General features: G+C 38.8%; 1 protein-coding gene across 5 annotated transcripts in view; it reads left to right on the top strand.

Annotated features, from left to right (window-relative positions):
• ptprsa (protein tyrosine phosphatase receptor type Sa) overlaps nt 1–18,778 on the top strand; it is a 371,836-nt gene extending 353,058 nt beyond the window's left edge. For all 5 annotated transcript variants that reach the window (XM_088349513.1, XM_088349511.1, XM_088349515.1 and 2 more), the window contains 3 exons: nt 4,292–4,446; nt 10,156–10,291; nt 15,955–18,778. In XM_088349513.1, coding sequence (XP_088205639.1) covers nt 4,292–4,446; nt 10,156–10,291; nt 15,955–16,023 — 360 coding nt within the window. In that variant the 3' untranslated portion in view covers nt 16,024–18,778. The remainder of the gene's footprint in view (nt 1–4,291; nt 4,447–10,155; nt 10,292–15,954) is intronic.
• The last annotated feature ends 4,779 nt before the right edge of the window (nt 18,779–23,557 follow it).

The raw sequence follows: 23,557 nt of genomic DNA, 5'->3' as shown, positions 1-23,557 counted from the left end.
TTAAGACTACACAATTTTAAATTGATACTACAGAATCACTGCAAAACACTAAAGAAATACTACAAAATACTACTATGGAAATACTTAAAAAAAATACTAAAAAAAACAACTACTCCAGAAATATTCCAACCAAAACACTACTACAGTAACACTGCAAAAATACAACTACAGTAATACTACAAAATACGACAAAAATCTCATCTCATTAGCTGCACCACTTATCCTCAGTAGGGTCACGGGGGTGCTCGAGCCCATCCCAGCAATCATCGGGCAGTGGGCAGGGGACACCCTGGACTGGTTGCCAGCCAATCGCAGGGCACACAGGGACACTCATTCACACCCAGGGGCAATTTGGACCGGCCAATCCGACTGCAAAAATACAACAAAAATGCTAAAAAAATAAAATAAAACACACAGCTACAATTATACTACCAAACCAAATGTTTTATTTGGCGCTTAAAACGGGGACTTAACATATGATTTTGCTCTACTGTGAGCGTTTCAAAACAAATTCGATGAAACTAATTAATTTTAAAGAATATAAGGAAATATAACATGTACATCACTACATGTATATTCATTGATAAATGCAAACAAAAAAAGAGACAGATCTCCAGGAACGTTCCTTCGGCCAAATGTTTTAACCCAATGTGGCCCCCAACTCCAAGTAATTACCCACCCCTGCCATATTGTGTTGTGTGTGCACTTAGATATTTGTCTGATTAAATGAGGGGAGCTCCTCTGCACAGTAATGGCACCGGGCGCACGCCTCAACACTCGCATCTTGTGAGCCAGTCACGTATTTAATCACACAATTTGACACGCAGCGTGGGCCCTCAGGTTGTGTGTTCGAAATTCTTTCTTGCCGAGCACGTGGCCCATTGTGATCTTGTCTTTCCCTCGTTTTATTCTTAATCCGCCGACTGAGGCGTTGTTCTTTGCCGAAGAAAGACAAAGGGTAAAAAAAGAAAGAGAACATGCTAACCGTTGTAACACATTGCGGATAGGAGGCTGTTTACTCATTCAACGCCAGACGTTTCTTTCTTAAAAAGAAAGTGCCGGTGGTAGACAATTTTTGCCATTTTCTAAAAGCCGACAGAAATTATAGTACTGTAGCTTCACAATATATGTCATGATCAATGTTCGTTCTAATTATCCACGGGTCTGAGCATTCACACAAAGTCGGTGAGCAACGCTTGAAACAACAGTGAGCAACAGCAATCCCAAGTGTGGCAACTAAATCATGTCCAAAACTTGACATCACGTTACATTTTGCTAAGTTTCTGGCAATGCAAAATTATTTTTCTCTTTTGAATGAATTGACTAATGTGTGATTGTCTACAAACGTCATTTGTTTTTACAATTCTTTCACAAGATTTCCATTTATTTTATTCCTGGTATCTTTTGTCGCATAATACTAACATTTTTGGGGGCTTATTTAGTCGGTCGCACGATACAGAACTGTATTTAATTACATTTTTTTAGTGGAAGTAAAATGTTGGCAACAAGATTAACTTGATATAATTGGAAATTATTTGAATGCAACACAAACTTTTTCCTCTTTTTCCCTGTTTTTTTCTCCTTTTTTTAAATTCCTTTTTTAAAAAATCTCATTGTGTTTATTTTTTCCTAGCTGTTACTTTTTTCTTGCTTTTTTGTTCTCTATTACCTTTTCCCCTTTATTTGCTTCTTTCTTTTCTTTTGGCTTTTTTTCTGAATTTTTCCCGCTCTTTTTATCTGTTTTTCCCATTTTGTTTCGGGGTTTTTTTCTCAGCTTTTCACTTTTTCATTTTGGTATTTTTTTCTTTTTGTTCTATTTCCCCCCCTTCCTTTAACTCATTTTGTGCACAATTTTACATAATATTTGTCGTGTAGGGATTAAAGAACCAAAAACAACTTTAAGAGTCGTTTGTCACCCGAAAGAGCCGGTTGTTTTTAGTGAGCCGAGCCGAAGAAGCCGGTCCTCGAAAAACTCTACTGACTTTACTCAACTTTGTTCTACTTCGACATTGACTTCAAAATACCGCATTAAGAACACAGCGTCAGGGGAACCCGTGTATTTTTACCTTCATGCACTGTAACTTTGACTTAATTCGCTTTTTAATTAGCAATTTCGAGCCCTCATTTTTGTGAGCTGGCTAGATTTTCTTGTGCGGAAAAGCTCTGGGCAGTGGGCAATTGCGCGCACACGCAGCTTAGAGGGAACATTGGTCATGATGACTGATTAGTATCACCTGTGCCCGCTCATTTGGCGGCAGCCGCTGCGGGGTACCTGATTGGTTCCCCGTCCTTTTTAAGCTCATTCCTTTCACTCGCCTGTTGTCAGTCCGTCAGCGAACATCTGTTTCTACAAGGCAAGCACTTTGACTCTGACTCCCGTCGGTCCTGCTTTTTGCACCCGTTTCTCCACCCGTCCGTTCCTGATTTCCCCGTTTGTTTTTGACCCCGACCACGTTTGCTCTCCCGTCCCGGCTTTCGACCCGTTTTTGATCCCGACCACGTCTTTGCTCTCCTTTCCCGGCTATCAACCTGTTTTTTCCGTCTTCGACTCCACCATATCCCGCTCCAGAAAATCCACTTCCGCATTCGGAACACAATCCGATTCTGTGAGCGGCTTGCTTCCCGCGTCCAGCGAGCACCGGATCGCGGGCGCTGCCCTCTTTCTCTCAATAAACTTGCAGTTAACGTTACGCATCTGGGTCCTGATTCCGTTCTAGTAGTGACGGTATAGGCATTAGGTTTCTAGCTTTTACCATCGTTTAATAAACAACAGTTGTATATAAGTTTCATGTAAATATTGTGAAATGAAAAACATTTTAAAGACACCTTAAAGGGATATCGTGCATTATTTAGCGCCTCCTAGGGTTTAGAAAACTTAAAAAGAATTATTGAATAAAAATAAGAAAAATACCTAAACTATCATACAAACGAGCATTTTTTTAAATACATGTAAATGGAAATATTTGCATTTATTCAACATAACATGACCCTCACTTAGAGAAAGCTGGCATGATTGTGCGCCACTTGCTGCTACGGGTACCTGAAGAAGAAGAAAACCTCGCAAGAGGTGTAGAATGTTGCATTTTGGTCACTTTGAGTCTATGTAGTTTGTATTCTGTCTTTTGATTTTTTAGCACTTTTTTCAGTTGCATGACATCTAGGGTTCAAATAATACATTATATAAGACTAGTTTTTACCTCGTTCATTGCCGTTGACGGCTTTAGACGTCTTGTGTATAAAAAGGCCTAAACAACGTGTCACATTCGAATATCTCCTGCTAAAATATACATCTGCTCTTGATCGGTTATCTCTCTACCTCAAAAAAAAATCATCCGTCAAATTGTGCTATTGATCGCCTAACAGGATTGTACGATTCCACCCGTGTCAGGGACGGGACACGACATGCCAATGTTCTATTGATTAGCTTCAAGTTGGAGCTATCGCTTACTATGAAACAACAAAAAACAGCAGGAAACAACATTGAAACAATATGGAGGCAAGCATACTCTTTATTAGACTCCACTTGAATTCATAGTGTCATAACGTATTAATGTGTTTTCAGTAGTATTGTCCCTGAGTGTCAAAATGGGCAGTGAGGCAAGATATTATTACAGACCGTCAATGCTTCAAAGCTTTATTCTTTTTATTTAAAAAAAAAAAAAGACAAAGTCCCTTCGTCATCTTCAGGGTAGGGAGGGATGACGTTTCGTGCACGTCCGCAATCGCCATGGTGACCGAAATCGTATGATCACTTTAAACGAAAGAATCAGTGCTATAGCACTAAAATGTTAGGTTGCAAGCAAAGTACCATTGTGTTTATGGAAAGCATTGTTTAGATATTGGAGGTGTCACAAATTCCCCAAAAGTGCAAATTGTGTAAACGATACAATCCTAAAACTTTAAACAGTCTTAGAAATATAAGATTTTTACCACAGCAACTGTTACAGAGCAAAAGTCAAGCCCGTTTGACTCTGTTGCATTTTTGGTTACAACTCGTTGCTCTTTGCACCGTGAGCTGTTTTTTTGTTTTTACTTTTCTATACGTTCATGTGATTTTTTGTTGTTGCCACAGTAGCAGACAACTTTGACATACAAATTACATCTGGCATTGTCCTTTCTTGTTGTATAAAAAATGTCTGCAGCACACTGTGCATCCTGTTTGTCATTAAATTAATTAAAAAGTTAGGCTGCTGGAACAAAAATCATGTAAAAGTTTTGAGCTTTTTTCTGTGTGTTTATGTTGATTATGTGCACTGTTTCTTGACTATTAACCCTATTTATGTATCTGCAGGATGGCCAATCCAGGACAGTGAGGCAGTTCCAATTCACCGACTGGCCCGAGCAAGGCGTTCCAAAATCTGGGGAGGGCTTCATCGATTTTATCGGACAGGTGCATAAAACCAAGGAGCAGTTTGGACAGGATGGACCAATCTCTGTCCATTGCAGGTAAGTCATGCGTACTATTTTTCTTACAAAACAAAGCAATCCTTAGATCAAGGGTGTCCAACCTTTTTCAAGCTAAGGGGTACTTTTAGCGCAAAGGGCACCCGGTTAGTTATTTTAAAAATAACATATCATGTTATTACTATGTTGTTACTATGTACCAGGTTTATTATCTGAAGTATATTTAGCAGGCATGAAAATCTCTCACCTTTCAGAGAAATTCACTGTTTTGAAATCAAAACGTTTACTTATGTGAATTGGGGATATTCAAGGAGAAACGGTGTTGAGTTGAGGAGGGTGTTTTGTGAGATTTTGCAAAGAATGAACTGGGTGTTTGAGGCAGTGTGTTTGAATTAAAATCGGTGTAGTTTGCATGAGTAGTTACCAGTTGGGCTGTGCATCTGTTACGTTAAAAGCAAGGATCACCACCCGTAAAAGATACAATAATGGAAGAAAGCCAATGCTGGTGGAGCGTGGTCAACTACAGCCCATACATCATGATGCATAGATTAGATAGCTACAAAACATGGTCAGGATTAGGCTAGCTATAAAGAATAAATCACCACAGTAACCGAGCAGAGCTAAATTTAACCTGTTTTCATGCAAGAGACTTGAGTATAAATTCAGTAAAGATGTTGAACATCGATATTTTCTTGGGTTGTTCTGTGCACAGGAACATATCTCCTCCACAGTCGTCTCACCTTTTAACCACCAAGACTTAGTCAACCACTAAAGAAATCATTTTACAAGAAAACCACAATGACCCAGAACTGGCGATCTAGTTTCAGAACTAGTCCCCAGGCACCTCAGCTGTACTTAGGGACAACCCTGTTTTTTGCAGGCACCACGTTGGAGACCCATGCCTTAGATTAATACTTCATAAAATGGAAGGATTTATTCTGAGATTTTCTTACAATTATTTTTTCTTACTACATTTCATGACTGAAATCCATGGAAGTTCACTTTTTTTTTCAAGGCTCTGTTAAATCACTTCTTTCCCCCTGCCTCACCATGTATTACGCCTCCATTTTTTCACGGCAAGTCTCTAGACCTCCATAGGCCCGTTGCTTTCATAATTGATAAGGCAGAGATGCTGCTTGGCATTTGAAAAGAGGAGGAACATGAAATAAAACCGCCATTCTTTTTGTTTTTATGATCCGTGATGGATTCTAACACCTGGGGTGCGGATTCCAAGGTAACCTACATCGTTAACTTGGCACGCCGGAAATGGGCTGCAGCAAACTGCTTTTGCTTGTGGTCATGATTCAGATGATTTATATCATAGTTTACTTGTTATAATTTACAAATCGACCTAGATATTTTAGAAAAATACTGCATACAACATGTAAATTATAATAATAGCCAGTTACAGTACTTTTTTGTGAAGATTAATTTAGACAGTATCCTACGACACGCTAGAAAAGGTTTCATGGAACACTATTGTACAGTACCCCAGCACACTGGTTGAAAAACACTAATCTAGAGCTGTCATGAACCAGGACAGGAAACAGGAATGAGAACCCAATCGCGTAACTTTACTCAAAATTTATTGGGGAGAAGAGGAATGCGCGCACACTCGATCCGGAGATCGATGGTCGCGGAAGTAGATCGAAATCAAACAGATCAGGCCAAAAATAAAACAGGATCAAAACACAGGCAAAAACGGAGTTCCACAGGACTTGGCATATCACACGGAGTCTAGCAGGAGTTACGCAGACGCTCTGACACAAGGCAACTCGCAAGACCGCGTTTAAGTAATCCGGCAGCAATCTGTCAATGCGTTTCAGCTGGTGTCAGTGGGCGGGGCCAAGTGGGCGCCTTGGCAACCGTGACAGAACCTGGCGCCACATGGCGGGGACAAATTGGGCGCCATGGCAACCATGACAAGAGCAGTGGTTCTAATCTGGTCTGACTGCAGGACCAACCCTCCCAACGGCAAGCTGTGACCCAAACAAGAAAATAATTCCACTTCTCAATCGTATGCAGTAAGAGAATTGTGTAGTTTGAACCAGAGATTGTATAAAATAGTTACTTTTTTGTGAAAAAACAAAATGACCAGCAAAACCAAAATGACTTCAAGTACCTTGTACTTCTAGCCTACATAGCATATAAGCGACACCCTAAACTTTGAAATAGCCACATACCAAAGAAATCCAAAATACTAATAAAGCGTGTATGTAAACATCAATAACGATGTAATTATGTAGGTAATAAAGATTTTTATACTGGTAAAAAGCTTAAAGCTTCCATGACAGACACTCGTACACCATTTCGGTTTCCTTGATTTCCTCTGTCGCTATTGTTTTCCACTTCCCCCTTATCACTGTCTTTCTTGGGATCTATTATCATGGGTAGAAAGGGGTAATAAAACCAACAAAATCACACTAAAATGAGATGTGGACCTTCTAAAACGCGCCAATTGACTGGATAGGTAGAAGTGATCGAGCAGAGCACTGCTAAGGATTTTAAAGGAGCCCCAGTTTTTCTTCTTGCCGAGGTAAAGGTCAGCTAGCCATTTTTGGTTCCCAAGAAAACAGCTAGGCCGCAAAAGGTAAACCACAATAGAGTGAGGGAACACCTTTTATCTGCAACCGATCATTTCGCATCGAATGAAAGTATACGTGTCACTCAACATTTGATACCCAGATTGCTTTCTTGGCAGCCACCTTGCTTTTCAGCCTCCCGCTTGGAGGCTTTGTCCTTTTCGCTTAGGTGGCGCCTTCCTCATCTGTCATCCCAATTTCCACCTTCCTAATCCTCTGCTTCACTCTCTTATTTCATTCCGCACCATTCTTTCTCTCAGCCGTCCTTTGTTCCGCTTCTCCACTGCCCTACGCTTTTTTTTTTCACCCCTTCAGCCACTATCTGGTGAACCTTTGTGCGTTTTGTCGTTAATTGCCTGATTACCAGGCGTGAATGGAGAGGGCGTCCAAATCCTCTCAGTTGGGCCACGGCCGGTCCACCCTTTCATATTTGAAGAGTGGATGCTCTGAGCAAGGGAAACGCATGAGTGACAAAGCCATGATGGACTCCCAGGAAGCGGCTTTGGTGGCCTAAGCGTTACGGGACGAATGAAAGCTGGAAGGAAGCTGGATAGACGGGTCAGCTAAAAACAACTGGTTCACATCAGAAAGGATTTTCTTTTTCAACTCCTTGCTCTTAAGGAGTTTTGTACTCTGAGGCACACACCCACGCATAGCCTTGGCGTTCCTTATGAGAGGCCATTTGAGAAGTAAATCCTACTTGCTTTCACACTAACACAACTATACTGTCATACAGACATATTCATACCCATGCACAAACACTACTGTAATTTCTCATAAACACTACACTACCACACATACTATTATAATCTCTTACACACACTAGTATACACTCACACACATACTACTATACTCCTCCACACAAACACATTACTATAGAGTCTCTCATCTACTATTTTACTCACAAATACTACACCATTAAGATCACTATTACTGTCGGGGTTTTTCACACTTAGTGCAATGATCAAATCATTCTTAGTGTTGTTTTAGCTTGGGTTCTTTTGGTAAAAATGGCGATGACCACTGATGTGTGTCTTTCACATCAAACTGGAGTTGCTCCCAGTAGTGTGGAAGAGTATAATAGTACACGTGAGACAATATAGTAGTATGTGTGTGACAGCATAGTAGTGTGTGTATGAGAGTATAGTTATATGTCTTAGAGAGAGTATGGGGAGCAGAGCTTTCAGCCGCTCTCCCCCCAAGCTCTGGAACTCATTGTCATCTAAAATTCTGCAACCCAGTCCACCTTCAAATCCAGATGAAAACTAAGCTCTTCAGATTTGCCTTTTCTTGACCATCTGCCTCATATTCCGGCCCTTTTAAATGAACTGATGAAATGATCTGCATTTTATATAGTGCTTTTCAATGACTTCTCAAAGCGCTTTACAATGTGCTCCACATTTCCCAATAGCGGCCTTGCAGCCATGTAAGGCGCTAACCTGCTTATTGGGGGTATTAGGGGTTCAGTGTCTTACCCAAGGACACTTCGACATGTAACACGGACGAGCCGGGATTCGAACTGGGATCCCTTGATCCCAAGACGAGCGCTCTACCTCCTGAGCTACTGCCGCCCCAGTTTTACACTGGGGCGACTCTTATGTGTTTTATTTGCTATTTATTACTTGTTTGTCTTTACTCTTGTTTTACTCTTGCTTTATTGTTGTGTCCTACTATATGTACAGTGACCTTGAGTGTCCTGAAAGGCGCTTCGAAATACAATGTATAATTATTATCATTATGATTATTATTTATTTCTTTTTTTTTTTTTAATTATTACTATTAATATGGTAATGTGTGTATGAGAGTATAGTAATATGTGTTAAAGAGTATAGTAGTATGTTTGATAGTATAGTGGTATGTGTGAGAGAGTATTGAAGTATTTGTATGAGAGTATAGTCGTATGTGTGAGAGCGTTATAATAGTGTGTGTATGAGAGTATAGTAGTCTTTTGTATGGGTATCACTGTTTCTGTATGAAAGTATAGTTGGCCGTGTCTGAGACTATGACGTTAAAGAGCAAAAATGATTTACTTCTCAAACGGCCTCTCATAGTTCCTCGTTCAGTCAGCTTTAGCGTTGGGAGGAAGCCCCAAAAAATTGTTGTCATATCAATTATTGTTCCATTGCCGGAGTGGAAGTCATTTCACAGCAAAGCAGCTTATAAAAAGGCGACTTTGAAGTATTTACGGATCACAGTTAAGACTCCAGACTTTATTTCTGGACAGCAGCTGCTGCCAGAAAGATGCAGAGATGTTTTTGGGATTTATCTGACCATCACATTGTTAAGTCCTTGTCACCTTTTTTTAAATGACCTCTCTATTGAATAGAACCAAAACGCTTAGTTTGCATTTTGAACAGGGTGAAAGATTATGTTACTATTTGCCTTACTTTATTTCTTATTTGTTTTCTTGTGCTATTGTTTAATGGTTTTGTTTGGTTTTTATTGCATTTTTTCCCAACTTGTGTTTTAAGGTGATTTAATGACCTAACATTTCATGATATATTGTTTCTGTATTGTCATGAACCGGAACAGGAGGAGAACCCAAATGTGTGACGTTTCTCACACAAGATTGTTATTTTATTATTATTTGATTTGTTAAAATGTGTTTTTCTTTTTTTTTTTAATAATATTTTTCTAAAAAAAAAATGAGCCTGTTTTTTTTTTACAAAATGTAAATTGTCAATTGTTTTTAGTGTGGTCTTGCAAACAAAGACAAGACTGCAGTCAAGTAAAAAAATGAAATGAGAGAAAAATATCTGAAAAATACAATCTCATAAAAACATTTTTACATTTAAAGTCTGATAGATTTAATTAATTTTGTCAGTTTTTTCACTTGAGTTTTTCTGCCTACACCTTCATGCAACAAAACTGTATACTATACTTGAGTATGAAAGAAAATAGTTTCCTACTGCAATGGTATTGATTGATATTGCAATATAGAAATATACAATAAGGTATAAATATTGCAATTAAATCATAATACAAGCAATATCCCGTGAAAATGTCGTCACTACTGACATGAAACAGTAAATATTTTACCGGGTAAATGATGTCTGAGTAAATTCGGTCTGTGGGATTGCTCTACAATGCTAAACTAGAGGTTGTGGGTTCAATTGCTGACTTCATGGGCATTTTGGAATGAAAGGATCTCCGTGTTTGTGTTTTTCAGTGCCGGTGTGGGCAGAACTGGTGTCTTCATCACCCTCAGCATCGTTCTGGAGCGAATGCGTTACGAAGGTGTTGTTGATATCTTCCAGACTGTGAAGATGCTACGGACGCAGAGACCAGCGATGGTCCAGACTGAGGTCAGGAGTCACTCACATACTCCCTAAAAATCTATGCACAGTGCTACCAAACACCACGATTATTCCATAGTTTACTATTCCAGTTTAGAGCACATTGTGAAAACCGCATTTTGTATGAAAACTACAAACTCGTAAATTATGTGTTTATGTATTGACAATGGTTATAGTTCCTTATTTCAGGACCGGTACAAGCAGGGAACCCAAATGCGTTAAGTTTCACACAAAGCTTTATTAAGGGATCGATACAGGAAACAGAATCAGGATACGGGTAGCTGGGACAGGAGAACGGAGATTGGTTTAGGGGGTCAAAACAGGAAACATAATCGGTATACGGGTAGCTGCGATAGGAGAACAGAGCTTGAATCAGGGATTGATACAGGAAACAGAATCAGGATACGGGTAGCCGGGACTGGGGAACAGAGCTTGGATCAGGGATTGATACAGGAAACAGAATCAGAATACGGGTAGCCGGGACTGGGGAGCAGAGTTTGGATCGGGGATCGATACAGGAAACAAAATCAGGATACAGGATACAGGACAGGTCAGGAACAAAACAGGAGCCAGAGTCCAAAAATGCTTGCCATGCAAGTGCGGAGGTTCGCAGACGGACTGACCAGGAGTGAATGAGAGTACTGAGTTTAAATAGGAGGGGAACCAATCAGGAAACGAGCAGCAGTTAGAGTCAAACGGGTGGGCACAGGTGAGGGCAATGGGCAAATTATGACACCTTACTTATGGTGCATTTGTGCCATCTGCTGTTTGTTTACAGTAAGAGCAGGTTTTGTGTGTGTTTTATTTTTGTATTAAAAATGGTGCTCTGCAATGCTAATCCAGATATTTAAATATTTTTTAAAATATAATTGGATTTTGAAACGCTATTATCCAAAAACAAAAACGCTCAGTGAAAAAAAACACTGATAAATGTATAGTTCATTAGACACTCAAAATAAGGTGATTAGATTTTGAACTTGCAAGGAGAAAGGGATTGGACCCAACCCTCATAAGAAATTGCAACCAGTTCTAAAAGCCCTCCCATGAGCCCTATCTTTAATCTCCCAGGTTACAAAAATCTGATCTGCCCTAAAGGGTGTGTAATCAGCAACGTAATTGGCCGATATTGACAATGATGTAAACAGTGCAGAATAGTCAAAATAATAAACAAGGTATAGTAGTCAAAATAAAGAACTGGGAATGTTCTATCGTTAATCCAATTGAAATAGTTTTTTTTAAGAAAAAATTGAGTGGAAATACAATTAAGTGTAAACATCTATTGACCAAAAACAACACTTCCCTTAAGGTGAAAAAACGTACCCAAAAGACACTGTAAATGTTTTGATTAGTAGATGCTCAAAGTAAGGAGAGAAGACAGTGGAATGAACTCGTGAAGAAAATAAGAGATGACCAAATCCTCAGAGAAGAAATTGTTCTAACCCCCTAACCTGAATTCTATTTATTAAATCACCTAGGTTAAAAAAAGCAGGTCCGCCCTAAAGCATGCGCAAGCAAAGAACCAGAACCATGATTGGCTAATAGTGACAATGATATAAACAGCGCATAATAGTCAAAATAAATCTATCTATCTTTCAAGGTGTCCAATATTAAAAACAGAATAAACTTACGAAATACACAACAAGTCTTGGTGTATAATACAATAGGGAATCAAGATCATCTGAGGGGCCGCTGTACATCCTTCCATGCAAACTCTGTGAAATCCTATCTTAGACGTTGATGAATATCAATGTCATTGAAAGACTTTACTAGCTCGAATGATTTGTTGTTGCCCACGACGAAAATTCTTAAATATTGTGCATTCAACAGAAGGTTCGAATTCCACAAATTATTAATGAATGCAAGCGTAATATGCAATAGGAAGGGTTATGCCCTCTGCGGGGATTCTCATTAAACAACCCGGACATGCCAGCGCCTCATTTCCAAGCCGGTTGAACCAGTGGGGGATAAAGCGCGTGTTCCAGAGTCAGTTTGACGGCATCTCATTAAAACAGGAAGTGCAGCCGGCTCCACGCGGTCCTTGATGCCTGGCCGCCCTGACACGCGGTACCTTTTTTTAGACGGGCACTTTCGGGCTTCAAATAACGCCTGCGTTACGGCAGGTTAACAGAGCGCCGGCCCACCTGGGACCTGCTGACCACCTGCCTCCGAACAGAATGTGCACCAATGTCCTCAACTTTGTTTTAGGCCAGCTAGATTTAATTAAAGTCGAGCGCAAGTCGCTATTAAACGACCTCTACAAAGTTTTCTACTTTTATAGGCTTAACAGATTTTCCAAATAAAAAACCGGGGCACGTCAGGACTCCTTCGCGGGGCTGAAATAGGGACCGTCACCATTTTAACCTATTCAGTGCCATAATGTACATTTTAAACAGGGTTGGGTAGGGTTACTTTAACTTGATTATTTTCAATTACTTTTGGATTACTCCAATACCAAATATGCTAATAAAAGACAAAAGAAACTAAATATGAATAAAATGATGACTCACAACACGGGGTAAGCTTTCTCTCCTGGCTTCGATCTCTTTGATCTCCGGCAAAACTAACATAAAATGCGACAGAAACAAAATGGAAATAAATCCAAACAGCTTGCCGTTCCATGTATTCCGTTACTCCCCAAGCCTGCACAAAATGTAGTAATTTTATTCATATTTAGTTTCTTTTGTCTTTTATTAGCATATTCAGTATTGGAGTAATCCAAAAGTAATTAAAAGTAATCAAGTTAAAGTAACCCTACCCAACTCTGATTATAAATTAATTTTCAAAATATTTTTCCATGAGTGCCAAAACCTAAAAATTAGTTTTTTTTTGTCTTTTCACTTTAAAAACTCTTATAAACACTTTGGTGCGTTAGTAAGGGAATGATTTCAGAATGAAAAATCACCATGAGATAGGAGAAGTGGCTTTGGTCAGATGTTTGTCCAAGTCAAGTCAAGTCAAATTTATTTATATAGCCCTTAATCACAAAAATGTCTCAAAGGACTGCACAGGATTACAGTTACAAAATTACACAATTACCTAATCTTAAACTAGCAAACCACACATCTAGGAAGCGACACTTCCAATTGTAGGCAGTCCCATATGACGAATATAGCCGTAGTGAAGCAAATCATTGTCGAAACAAAGAGGGATGATGTTTCGTGCACGTCCGCAGGAATGCGATCGCCATGGTGACCGAAATCCTCACCTTTACCTCTAATGTTGAAAAGTTCTTACAAAATGCATGCATAAGTTCAATGTTCTTGCAATCAAAGTGCCCTCTTGTTTATGGAAAGTGTTGTTTACATATTGGAGGTCTCACAATGCAAAAAACAATAAAAAATACCCGACAAAAGTTCTGCTTCAAATGCTTTTTCTTACATCACTAGTCCTATGTCACTGGTGGATGTTTGGCTAATACTTAACCCAGTGACGTGCGGCGAAGTTCATTTCTGGTGAAAAATAACAACATCTTACTTGTAATTTGTTGGTGTAACAAGAAAGGAATATATAAACTATAACATATAAATAATGTTTTATTGTCTCACCTTAACTAATATATGAAGGCTATACGCTCCTCCTTTTGAATAAAAGGTAATCCTCCAAAAAAGTCCATGCAACAAAAAAAAATACTAGATGCCTTGACCAGCTTTTAAGGTGCTAATACCATCACTAATTTTATTGTTTGGTAATGAGATGTGCACCAAATCAGAATAGTTGCTCTCACTATCGCCCTCTGCCATCAGGCAAGAGGATTGCGTGCCTCACTTTGCATGTGCAGATGCTCAGTACAATAATATCTTACAAAGTGCTTTTAAATAAAAAAATCAATAAACAGGTTATCCTCCATGATAAAAAAAAGTCCATGCAAGCAGAATTAAAATTACTTGCTTTTAGTTTGTTAATCCTTGTAGGTTTCTATTGTTTGGGACGTATGTGCGCACCAAATTAGAATAGTTGGCCTCACTATCGCCCTCTGCCATGAGGCAACAGAGTTGCATGCCTCTCCCTGCCTCTGCACAGCAGAGTCTCTGCAAAGTAATACGTTACACACTATTTGTATTAATAATATTCATAATGTGAAAATGTAACAATTAAATATATGTTTAACTGTTTATTTGCATGGTGACATATGAGACACGGCCATTGGCTAAATGCTATTAAATGAACAAGTGGCTGGCTGATATCAGTTTCCCCAGACCGATACCTATTTGATTTACTGAAGTTCTTTGCATAACAAGACTTATTAAAAATGAAAACTAATTACTGACACAACCCTATACACAAGTACCACTAAAAGGACACCTAGTGGTGAAAAAACAACTTGGAAAACACGATATTCTTTTGAATTATAAGCAAAATTGCCTGAATTATCATATAACATGCATTATTTTAAAAACGTATAGGCCAAGAAATATATATTTGTTTTACATAACATAAGATTCAATTACAAGGAGTTGACAAGATAGTTAACAATTTTGCTGCTTCGGGTAGTCATAAACTTCAAAAAGGCTTGGCAGAAAAATGAGAAGTCAAATTAGCTTTTTGGCCACTTTAAGTTAGGGCTGCAACAAAGAATCGATCAAATCAATTGAAATTTATTATTAAAAGTGTTAGCAACTAATTTCATCACCGATTCATTGTGTCAATTTGTGAGCAACTAAGCATGTTGAATAAATGCACTTAAGAGTGCATTAAAATTCGTTGTGGCATTAAGGCTTGTAGTAACACTTTGGTCCAACAGAGGGCGCTTTTAAAAAGAGAGTATCTTCCTTTTTTTATCCTTTTATATTTCTCTTTAATTTTTTTTTGTATGATCAATCCAAATGTAATATGCTCATTGGATTATGTGGTAGGAAAAGATTATCATACATATTTGCAGGTATATAGTATACATCTGTCTGTGTTTGTTATTTGACAAACACTTGGGTTTTTAATTTTTTTATATTATAAACGTTTAATTGTTTTTTGCACTATTTATCTGTCCAAACTTCAATATTTTTGAAAAAAGGAGGGGAAAATTGGTATATTTGAAAAAGTAAAAAACTATCATGAAGGTTTTGGTGTAGATCATTAGTAGGTGTCAAGCCCCTGGGAATGATTTCAGTATGAAAAAAAACCGTTGTATGGCAGGAGTGGTTTGGATCCTTGTGTTGCTTCATATGTTCCATGAATGAGTGTGTGTAGGCGTCCCATATGGCGAGTACTGGGAGTGAAGCACAACGAGGATATAAGTACAGACAGCTTTTTTTTAAATGATGAGAAGGTCCCTTCATCATCTTCGGGGCAGGGAGGGATCGTGCACATCCGCAGAAACACGATCAGTTACAGAATAAACATTTCTTTTTTCTTTGAAAAATGAGTCAAAATGGCACAAATTGGCTCTTTCCATTTAGGAGAAACAATTGACCTTGAAAGAGTTAATAATCGTTAGTTACAGACCTTTGAGTCTCCGTAGATTGCAATTTTTCTTTTTCTTTGAAGCGCTCGTTTTTAAACAAACCTGGGACTGTCCCAGTTCTAAAACATTAGCTACATCAAATGTCTTTCATGACATAATCTGCTTTAAACTATTTATTTCTTATCAGATGGATGGCAACGCTTTTCTCAAAGTACTTTAAAGATTATGTTTCTGATTCATGTATTTATATTTTTTTCTCTTTATCTTTCTACAGGACGAGTACCAGTTCTGCTATCACGCCGCTCTGGAGTACTTAGGAAGCTTTGATCACTATGCAACGTAAAAGCCATTTTATTCCCCCATCAGTCCTGTCACATAGTTACCCCCCTTCCTCTCAATTTACAGTCTCCTGAGCCATAGAAATTTGAATTTCCAAAAAGCGACAGTAAAATCACCCGTCAATCATTCACGGCAGATTTTTCGACACATACAATTCGATCAGGCCCAGGAAGCTCAGATGCCGGCCAGACAAAAGAAGAAACAATCGGCTCCAGCTTTGGAGGGGGGCGAGCCGAGCGTCTGAATTGGTATTTTACCTGAAGTGTATGAAGCAGATAAGATGGGTTATTCCGGATGTGAAGTTTTTCTTTCTTCATGAAATGACCTCGAAATCAAATCATAGGAGATCTTAACAAAAGAAGAAACCCTTTTTTTGTACCATTGGAGTTGAAATGAAATGTAATGAAATGAAGTTGAAATCCGGTAAAAAAAAAAATACATGTGGTGAAGACGCTTGGCAAGAAATGCAAATTCCAGGCAAAAGTGGGCCACAAATGCTCACCATCGGTACGTCAGTATTATTTTCTTTTCAACCAAACATGCTGCTTTTCCTCATGACTCTTATCAAAGTCTTTTTTTTTTTTTATTTAAGAAGACTCACACACGCAAAATAGGGCCTATAATTCAAGTGTTTGAAACCTTTCCCGATCAAGCTCATTGATAGTATTGAAAGGAACCTTTTTCGATCAAAGCCCGGCTGGGTAACGCTTCAAGCTGCAAGGAAAATCTCGAGTACGAATAAGTTGCAAAAACAACAAAGAAGAAAAACGTCTACGCACTCATTTAAAATGTGACCATCCCGAAGATCAACCCGGCGGGCTTTTATCTGGAGCTATCGACGAACTCGTCGATTCGCGCTTCTTTTGTGAAAAGGTTGCGCAAAAAAAGACGAAACAAAAATTCTTTCCGAGCGATGGACAAGAACTGTGTGTTATCTTTTTTTATGGATTTCCAAAAAAGCCTTATTGTTATTGTTACATTACGAAAACATCAGTGTTGTACTTACGATGGTTTGTTTTGCATTACATAGCTAACGTTTTTTCGTTTTCTGTTCTTGAACAGAGATGTTGTATCGCGTTTTTTCTAAAAAAGAAAAAAAAAATGCCAAAAGAAAAGTGCTTATTTGTTCATATTATGTTGAAAGACATTCTATTTTTTCATGTTAGAAATCTCCAGTGTAAGATGTCTGAGCGTGCGCATCTACGTACACGCTCACACATTCACATATATATATATATATATATATATATAAAAACAGACTATTAAAATATATCCGTTCTAGAAAGACTCAACTATTTTTTGTTGGCCCCGTGTTCGAGAGTATGACATTGTTTTGCATTTATTTATTTTATTTTTACTGCCCAATTTGTATCCACATTCTGGTACTGATGAGAATATGCATTGTTGATTATTTTAAATAGCATTGTTTATTACCAGTCTTTTTTAATTGTCATTATCATTTTGTTGTATTTACTACTACAGATTGTTTACCGTTTATGAAAATTCTGCCCATGTTATTCGATGAATTTATAGTTTTGTAGATACTCAAAATACAGAGATAATACATCAATGGATTTTGTAATTGCAAGGAGATCGGGGGAGAGCCAGAACCTCAGGTCAGAAATTCCAACCTGTTCTGAAAGCCCTCCCTTAGCCCTTTCTTTTTGTTAAATCTTCTAGTTTTCTTAAGACAATCCACCCTGAAGGGTGTGGGGATCAAAGAACAGCAACATGATTGGCCGATTGTGATAATGATATAATCGGTGCATAATAGTCAAAATAACAAACTCCTTTGCAGGTGCCCAAGCTTAAAAACCGAACGAAGCTTATCATTATCCAAAAGCCCCCTAAAAATGTTGTTCTCACCTGAAACAACCAAATTGGAGATTTTTTCTTTTTGTTCATTTGTTTTTTACTTATTACTCTCTAGCATAACATGGCAATTATCTTTTGTTACATATACACAACAGTCTACATGTAAATAAACAAATATATAGATTATATGTATTTGTAAATCATTTGACCCTGAAGAATTTAAATGATGCATTGGAACAGTGCAAGATGTTGCTTATAACCAATTTCATTTTGGTTTATTTTCGCCTATAACAAAGAAATCTATCAATCAATCCTTCTCCTTTTTCTTTAGCAGGTACTTTATTTTAGTTTATTTGTTACCGTTCTGCATTGAAAGCCGGATTACCCCGATCACACTCCTCTATTAGCATCAAAGAAGGCCAATGTGCTCGTCAGACCGCACACTTTCCCCTTGTGAATTTGGACTACTCTACCGGTTGACGGATGCATAGACATCAATCTGTTGGCTTTCGGTGTTTTCCGACATTCGTTGTGTTCATTTTTTTTAACGGTATCCAGACTGAAATCAGGAGCAGACTGAATCAAATGAAAACAACCAAAAACTTGCTGCATAGTCACACTCCCACCACGTTCCATCAAGAACGAAAACCCTCGTTTCGGTACTGCTGGGAGCGCCCGTACCGAAATGTACTGCTTGTGCAATAGAACTTCTGACTCTTGTTTCGACATCGGAATATGTTACTGGATATCGGAAGTGGAACAACCCGGAAAACAGAGACTAAGAAAAGATTGGAGCATTATCCACAACCTACCGGCAGTGATCAAGAACTTCAGACTAGTTTTCATTTGTATGAGGGCCAACTAACGGAAACATGATTGGTTTTGAGCCACTGTGTATGTAGATATGTTGACTTTGTATTAAAGAAATGTTGTCTGAAAAAAGACTATGCCTCCATTTTCATGACATGACGATTGGAATTAGCTGCCAATGCTAACGTATGAAAAAGACAACAAATGAAACAAAATAACTGCAACACTCTCAACTACACTATCAAAAACTGTATTATTTGTTCTGTTGTACTGTTCAATATAATAAATGCAATTTAACTCAAAATAATACACAAACATACTACAAATATACATAAATACTTTAACATATATATTATTACAGGATTACTACTACAGTAATCTACAAAAATACTACTACAGAAATACTGCCATTCGGCTTTAAATGTAAAATAACAAAATAAATACGATAAAAATTCTTGTACAGAAATAGTACTGCAGTAATAATACAAAAATACTACGACATAAATACTTCAAACGAAATATTACTACAAAAATACTACTGAAATGCTACAAAATACTAGTTCATAAGTACTACTGCAAATAATAATACTACAAAAATACTTCTACATATATACTCCTAAATAAATATAATAAAAATACACAACTATTACTGCAGTAATCCTACAGAAAAACAACAATTTTGCTTTTATTCTCCCATAAAATTAGAAAAGTAATACAGAAATATTATAAGATTTATTATAATACTACAGAAATACTACAAAAATACTATTCCAGAAATACGACTGGTTTTGATGATAAAATAAATGATACAGAATTACAGTACTACAAAAATACAGCTTCAATTCATTTTTTTTAGATTTTTTTTAACATTTTCAAAATAAATCTTTAGTTACTGTATCCAAGAAAAATAATGGTGTTGTTGACTCCTCAAACGGCCTCTCTCTTGCAGAATTTAAAAGTTTAATGCATAAAATCTGTAATATCGCAAGTGCTTCAGGAAGTTTCGTTTGTTCATCTCTACTTAAAGCCCAGTAAAAATATTTTTTCAACCTTTTAGGTGTTAATACCTTCTATTTGTTAAAGGAATCTCTAAAATGAAACAACAGTTAACATCATTTATCATTTTCAAACATATTTACAGCAGAAAATGCTAATCGGACAATTACCAAGAAGAGTTAAATGCCTTGATAAGAAACAGACTACGTTCACACTGCAAGAAAATCCAAAGGTTTTGCACAACTTTGACCTGTATCCGATCTGTTAAAGTTTGTTTTTTTCACACCAGATCCAGGTCCCTTTAAAATGTGCTCCTAAATCCGATAAGTATCTGATCTTTTGGAATGCGACTGCTTTGTAAACGGTTGAGACGAACTACTTTGCGTTCAACGAGGCGGGAGGAAGCGGCAAAATCAATAACCATGGCGGATGAAAACACAGAAAGCATTCGATGGAGGAAAAATTAGGTTTTGGATTTAATTCATATTTAGAAGGACAACTATTCAGGCCAAACTCGAGGTATCTTGCTTTGCTGTGGCAGTGTTAAGGACAGGCACTCACATATCCACTGCATTGGTTCTTCTGTTTTACGATCGAATTATCTTACGAATGTTTTGGTACGACAGTGGCAACGGGTATCACTGCATTATTAAGCCGGAAGACAGCAATTAAAGAAGATATGGAAAAGCTTCCTTTGATTTGGATTGGTTAAAAAGTGCTCACTGGGGACAAAATCATGTTATAGTGGAGAGAAATTAAGAAATCATTTGCCTGCTGGGAAAAACTGCAGAATGTTATCACAAAAGACATCCTGATGAAGCCAGAAACGTACAGTAATTGGAGATGTTCGACAGAAACAACAATCATTTCATTTCAATGGGAAAACTTGTTTTGCTTTACAACAGTTTCATGATACAATGTCACTGCTGGGAATATTAAATTCATAAGTGGAGGTACCCCTGTAAAAGATCTCCATGTCATTCATAAATTAAAAGTAAGGTCTTGAAACCAGCTCGGTGGCCTTGGGTGTGTGGCGCCCGCCCAGAGACTGGGAGGTTGTGGTTCAAGCCTCGGCCGAGTCATACCTAAGACTTAAACATTGGTACTCATTGCCTCCCTGCTTGGCGTTTGGCATTAGGGGTTGGAATTGGGGGGTTTGGTCACCTAATGACTCTCAACACCTCAGTTGGGTTGAGCGAGGGGGCTGGGAATCCCCTCCTCTGAATCAATCCCCCAAAAAGAGTCAGAAATGACTCTAGCCACCTCCCACTAGGGGGATATGGCTGTGGTATATAATATAATATAAAAGTCTTGAGTCAGCAAAGCCTTTCTCATCGTTCTTATCCTACCACTTCTGGCTATGACTCTGCATCCACACATATTTCTGGACAGATGTTGCTGCCACTGCCCCAGAAAACTCCATTGTCAAATCCTGTCGTCTTAATCTTCTTCTTGAAATGATAAAGTTGTACGTGCGCTTCCTCTGGTAGCACACTAACTTTAAAACTGCCATTAACATCCATGAGTACTTCCACAAACACTGAGCGCATTGCGTGTGACGTCACATGTCCTCTTATGCGCATGTAAGACACTTTTGGCATTCTCACAGGAGATCAATTAAAAGTTGCATTTAGTTTCACATGTGAACAGTTGCATAAAAACATTGGATTTCGACAATAAAATAAGAATCGAGCATTGAACTTTGAACATAGCCTTAGTGAAGAACAGAAGCCCTCATCAAAGATTATGTTACTAATTGTTGTGCACAGATGAAGCGACTGTTGATCCCAACTCCGATCCAAAGCTAAACGTGCGGAGGAAAATAAGAGTTTTGCTCATGTCTAGTTTTGGGAAGGTCTTAAATTTTTGCAAATGATGAAAATTAAGGCATCATAATGAAGGATTTTATACATTTTACTATAAAGGATTTTATACCATTAAATACAAGTTACATTTATCGAGTGCAATGAAGATTTTCACTGAGTGGGCTTCAGGTCACGCTGTTCCAAATGCGGAATGTTTTGTCTAGGGAATTTTGATAACAGGACTCTGACAAAGGACGGCAGGCATCGTTTTGATAAACGTTCTGCTGTTTTGAGTTTCTCCAGACATCGAGGTGAGGGGGTGGACCCCACGTGGGGGCTTTCCTGGCACGCCCATGGGAGGAGCCGGCACACCAGCTTGCGAGAAAAACGTGGGCCGAGAGAAGGAAGCACAAGATCGAGAGAGGAGGCTTCACAGAGACTCAAGCGACACTAATTTGGCTAATTCGGCCATTTATTCGATGGAGTTCACTTAGTTAAATTGTTTAAGAAATTAAATCTGCCCCCGTGTGAAAATGCCGCTCTCTGGTCATCTTTTCCATCAAGAAACAAACGCGCATTGTTAGGTGAATGTAGGTTGTGTTTGTTTAATGGAGTCAGATAACTAATTTGAACAATTTGGTCAACGGTACATTTTGATATTTAATTCCTAACAATTATTAAGACATGACACAAAAGTAGGGTGAACAAAAAACAGGATGACTTTAGACTGGCTGGACTCAAACCCTATGAGTTTTTGGGACCACCACCCCAGTTTGCCAGTCCAGAGATGTTCCTAATGTCCACGAAATGTTGCAGATGCAACTATGACACGCCTTAACCTCCGGAGCCTTCGCATCTGGGGCCTTGCCGCCGAGAAGATTTTTAACCACCTGGATGACTCCAACCCCAGAGATATGAGAGCCCACCTCAGAGTCCCCAGACTATGCTTCTTCACAGGAAGACCTGTTGTTTGGACTGAGGAGGTCTTTTACGTTTACTGCTGACCACTTCTCACGTGTCCTGGTTCAGGGTCACTAGCGTCCCATCGCCACAGGGTTGATGGCACATCGCTTCCCCAACACTCTAGGACACATGTGTCAAAATCCCGGCCCACGGGCCATATCCGGCCCGCCGTGTAATCATATCCGGCCCGCAAGACCATTTTACATTATTGTTATTAATGGCCTGACAATATGAACAATGCCGTCTCTTCCCTGGACATCATATTCTGATGTTGTAGTCACTGTACCTATTCCTTCATATATGACGTATAGTATACTATATACCAGGGGTCGGGAACCTATGGCTCGCGAGCCAGATATGGCTCTTTCTATGAGTACCTATGGCTCAGAGACAAATTTAATTGCATGCAAATTTTCTCCATCTCGTTCAAAACTTGAGCCATTAATCCTGTTCAGATACACGCAAAGCCAAACCAGCTGAATAACAATAGAGTACTTTTCAGAATATATAGGGCACGTTTTCACTCCAATTTACAGTCAAGGTGTCACACAAAAAAAATGGTTTTGGCTGTACAACGCTAAAGAATCTTTTATCAATATGGCGGCGCCCCTGTTCGGCTGCGGCTACATCGGCTCGCTACAGTTTTTTACACATCGACCATAAGACCCAGTCTTCGACTCAGTTTTGACGGCGCACAAAGTCGGCTCGAACTGCAGATTAAGATACGATCGCAGTTTTTTTGCTGGATATGCGATCATCCAGACATCAAGCGCTCGGTGCTATGACCACTCGGGAGTGTTTATTAGCCACGGACTGCTATGTCAACAAGACCCAGCGGCCTACAAAGCAGCGAAGCAGAGTGGCAAGACAGCGGCGTGACCGCCGGACGAGGAAGCGAGGTTGTCGGGCCGGGCTAACAGCTAGGCTAAAGGCTAAACCCTGCAAAACGCCTCTCCCATCCATTTTCCTCTCCAACGTTGGCTCTCTGGACAATAAACTGGACCATTTAACAACTGGAAGTGGCATCGGACCGCGAGATGACGAACTGCTGCGCTAAAATTCTGACGAAGACATGGTTAATCTTATCTATCCCGGCTGACGTTCAAAGAAACTGTGCGGGTCAGATGTATCGACATTTCGTTCTGTATA

This window comes from Urocampus carinirostris, chromosome 12 (genome assembly GCF_059441175.1).
Source record: "Urocampus carinirostris isolate Australia breed hairy pipefish chromosome 12, RoL_Ucar_1.0, whole genome shotgun sequence".
NCBI lineage: Eukaryota > Metazoa > Chordata > Actinopteri > Syngnathiformes > Syngnathidae > Urocampus > Urocampus carinirostris.
This window is presented reverse-complemented; position numbering and strand designations above follow the sequence as displayed.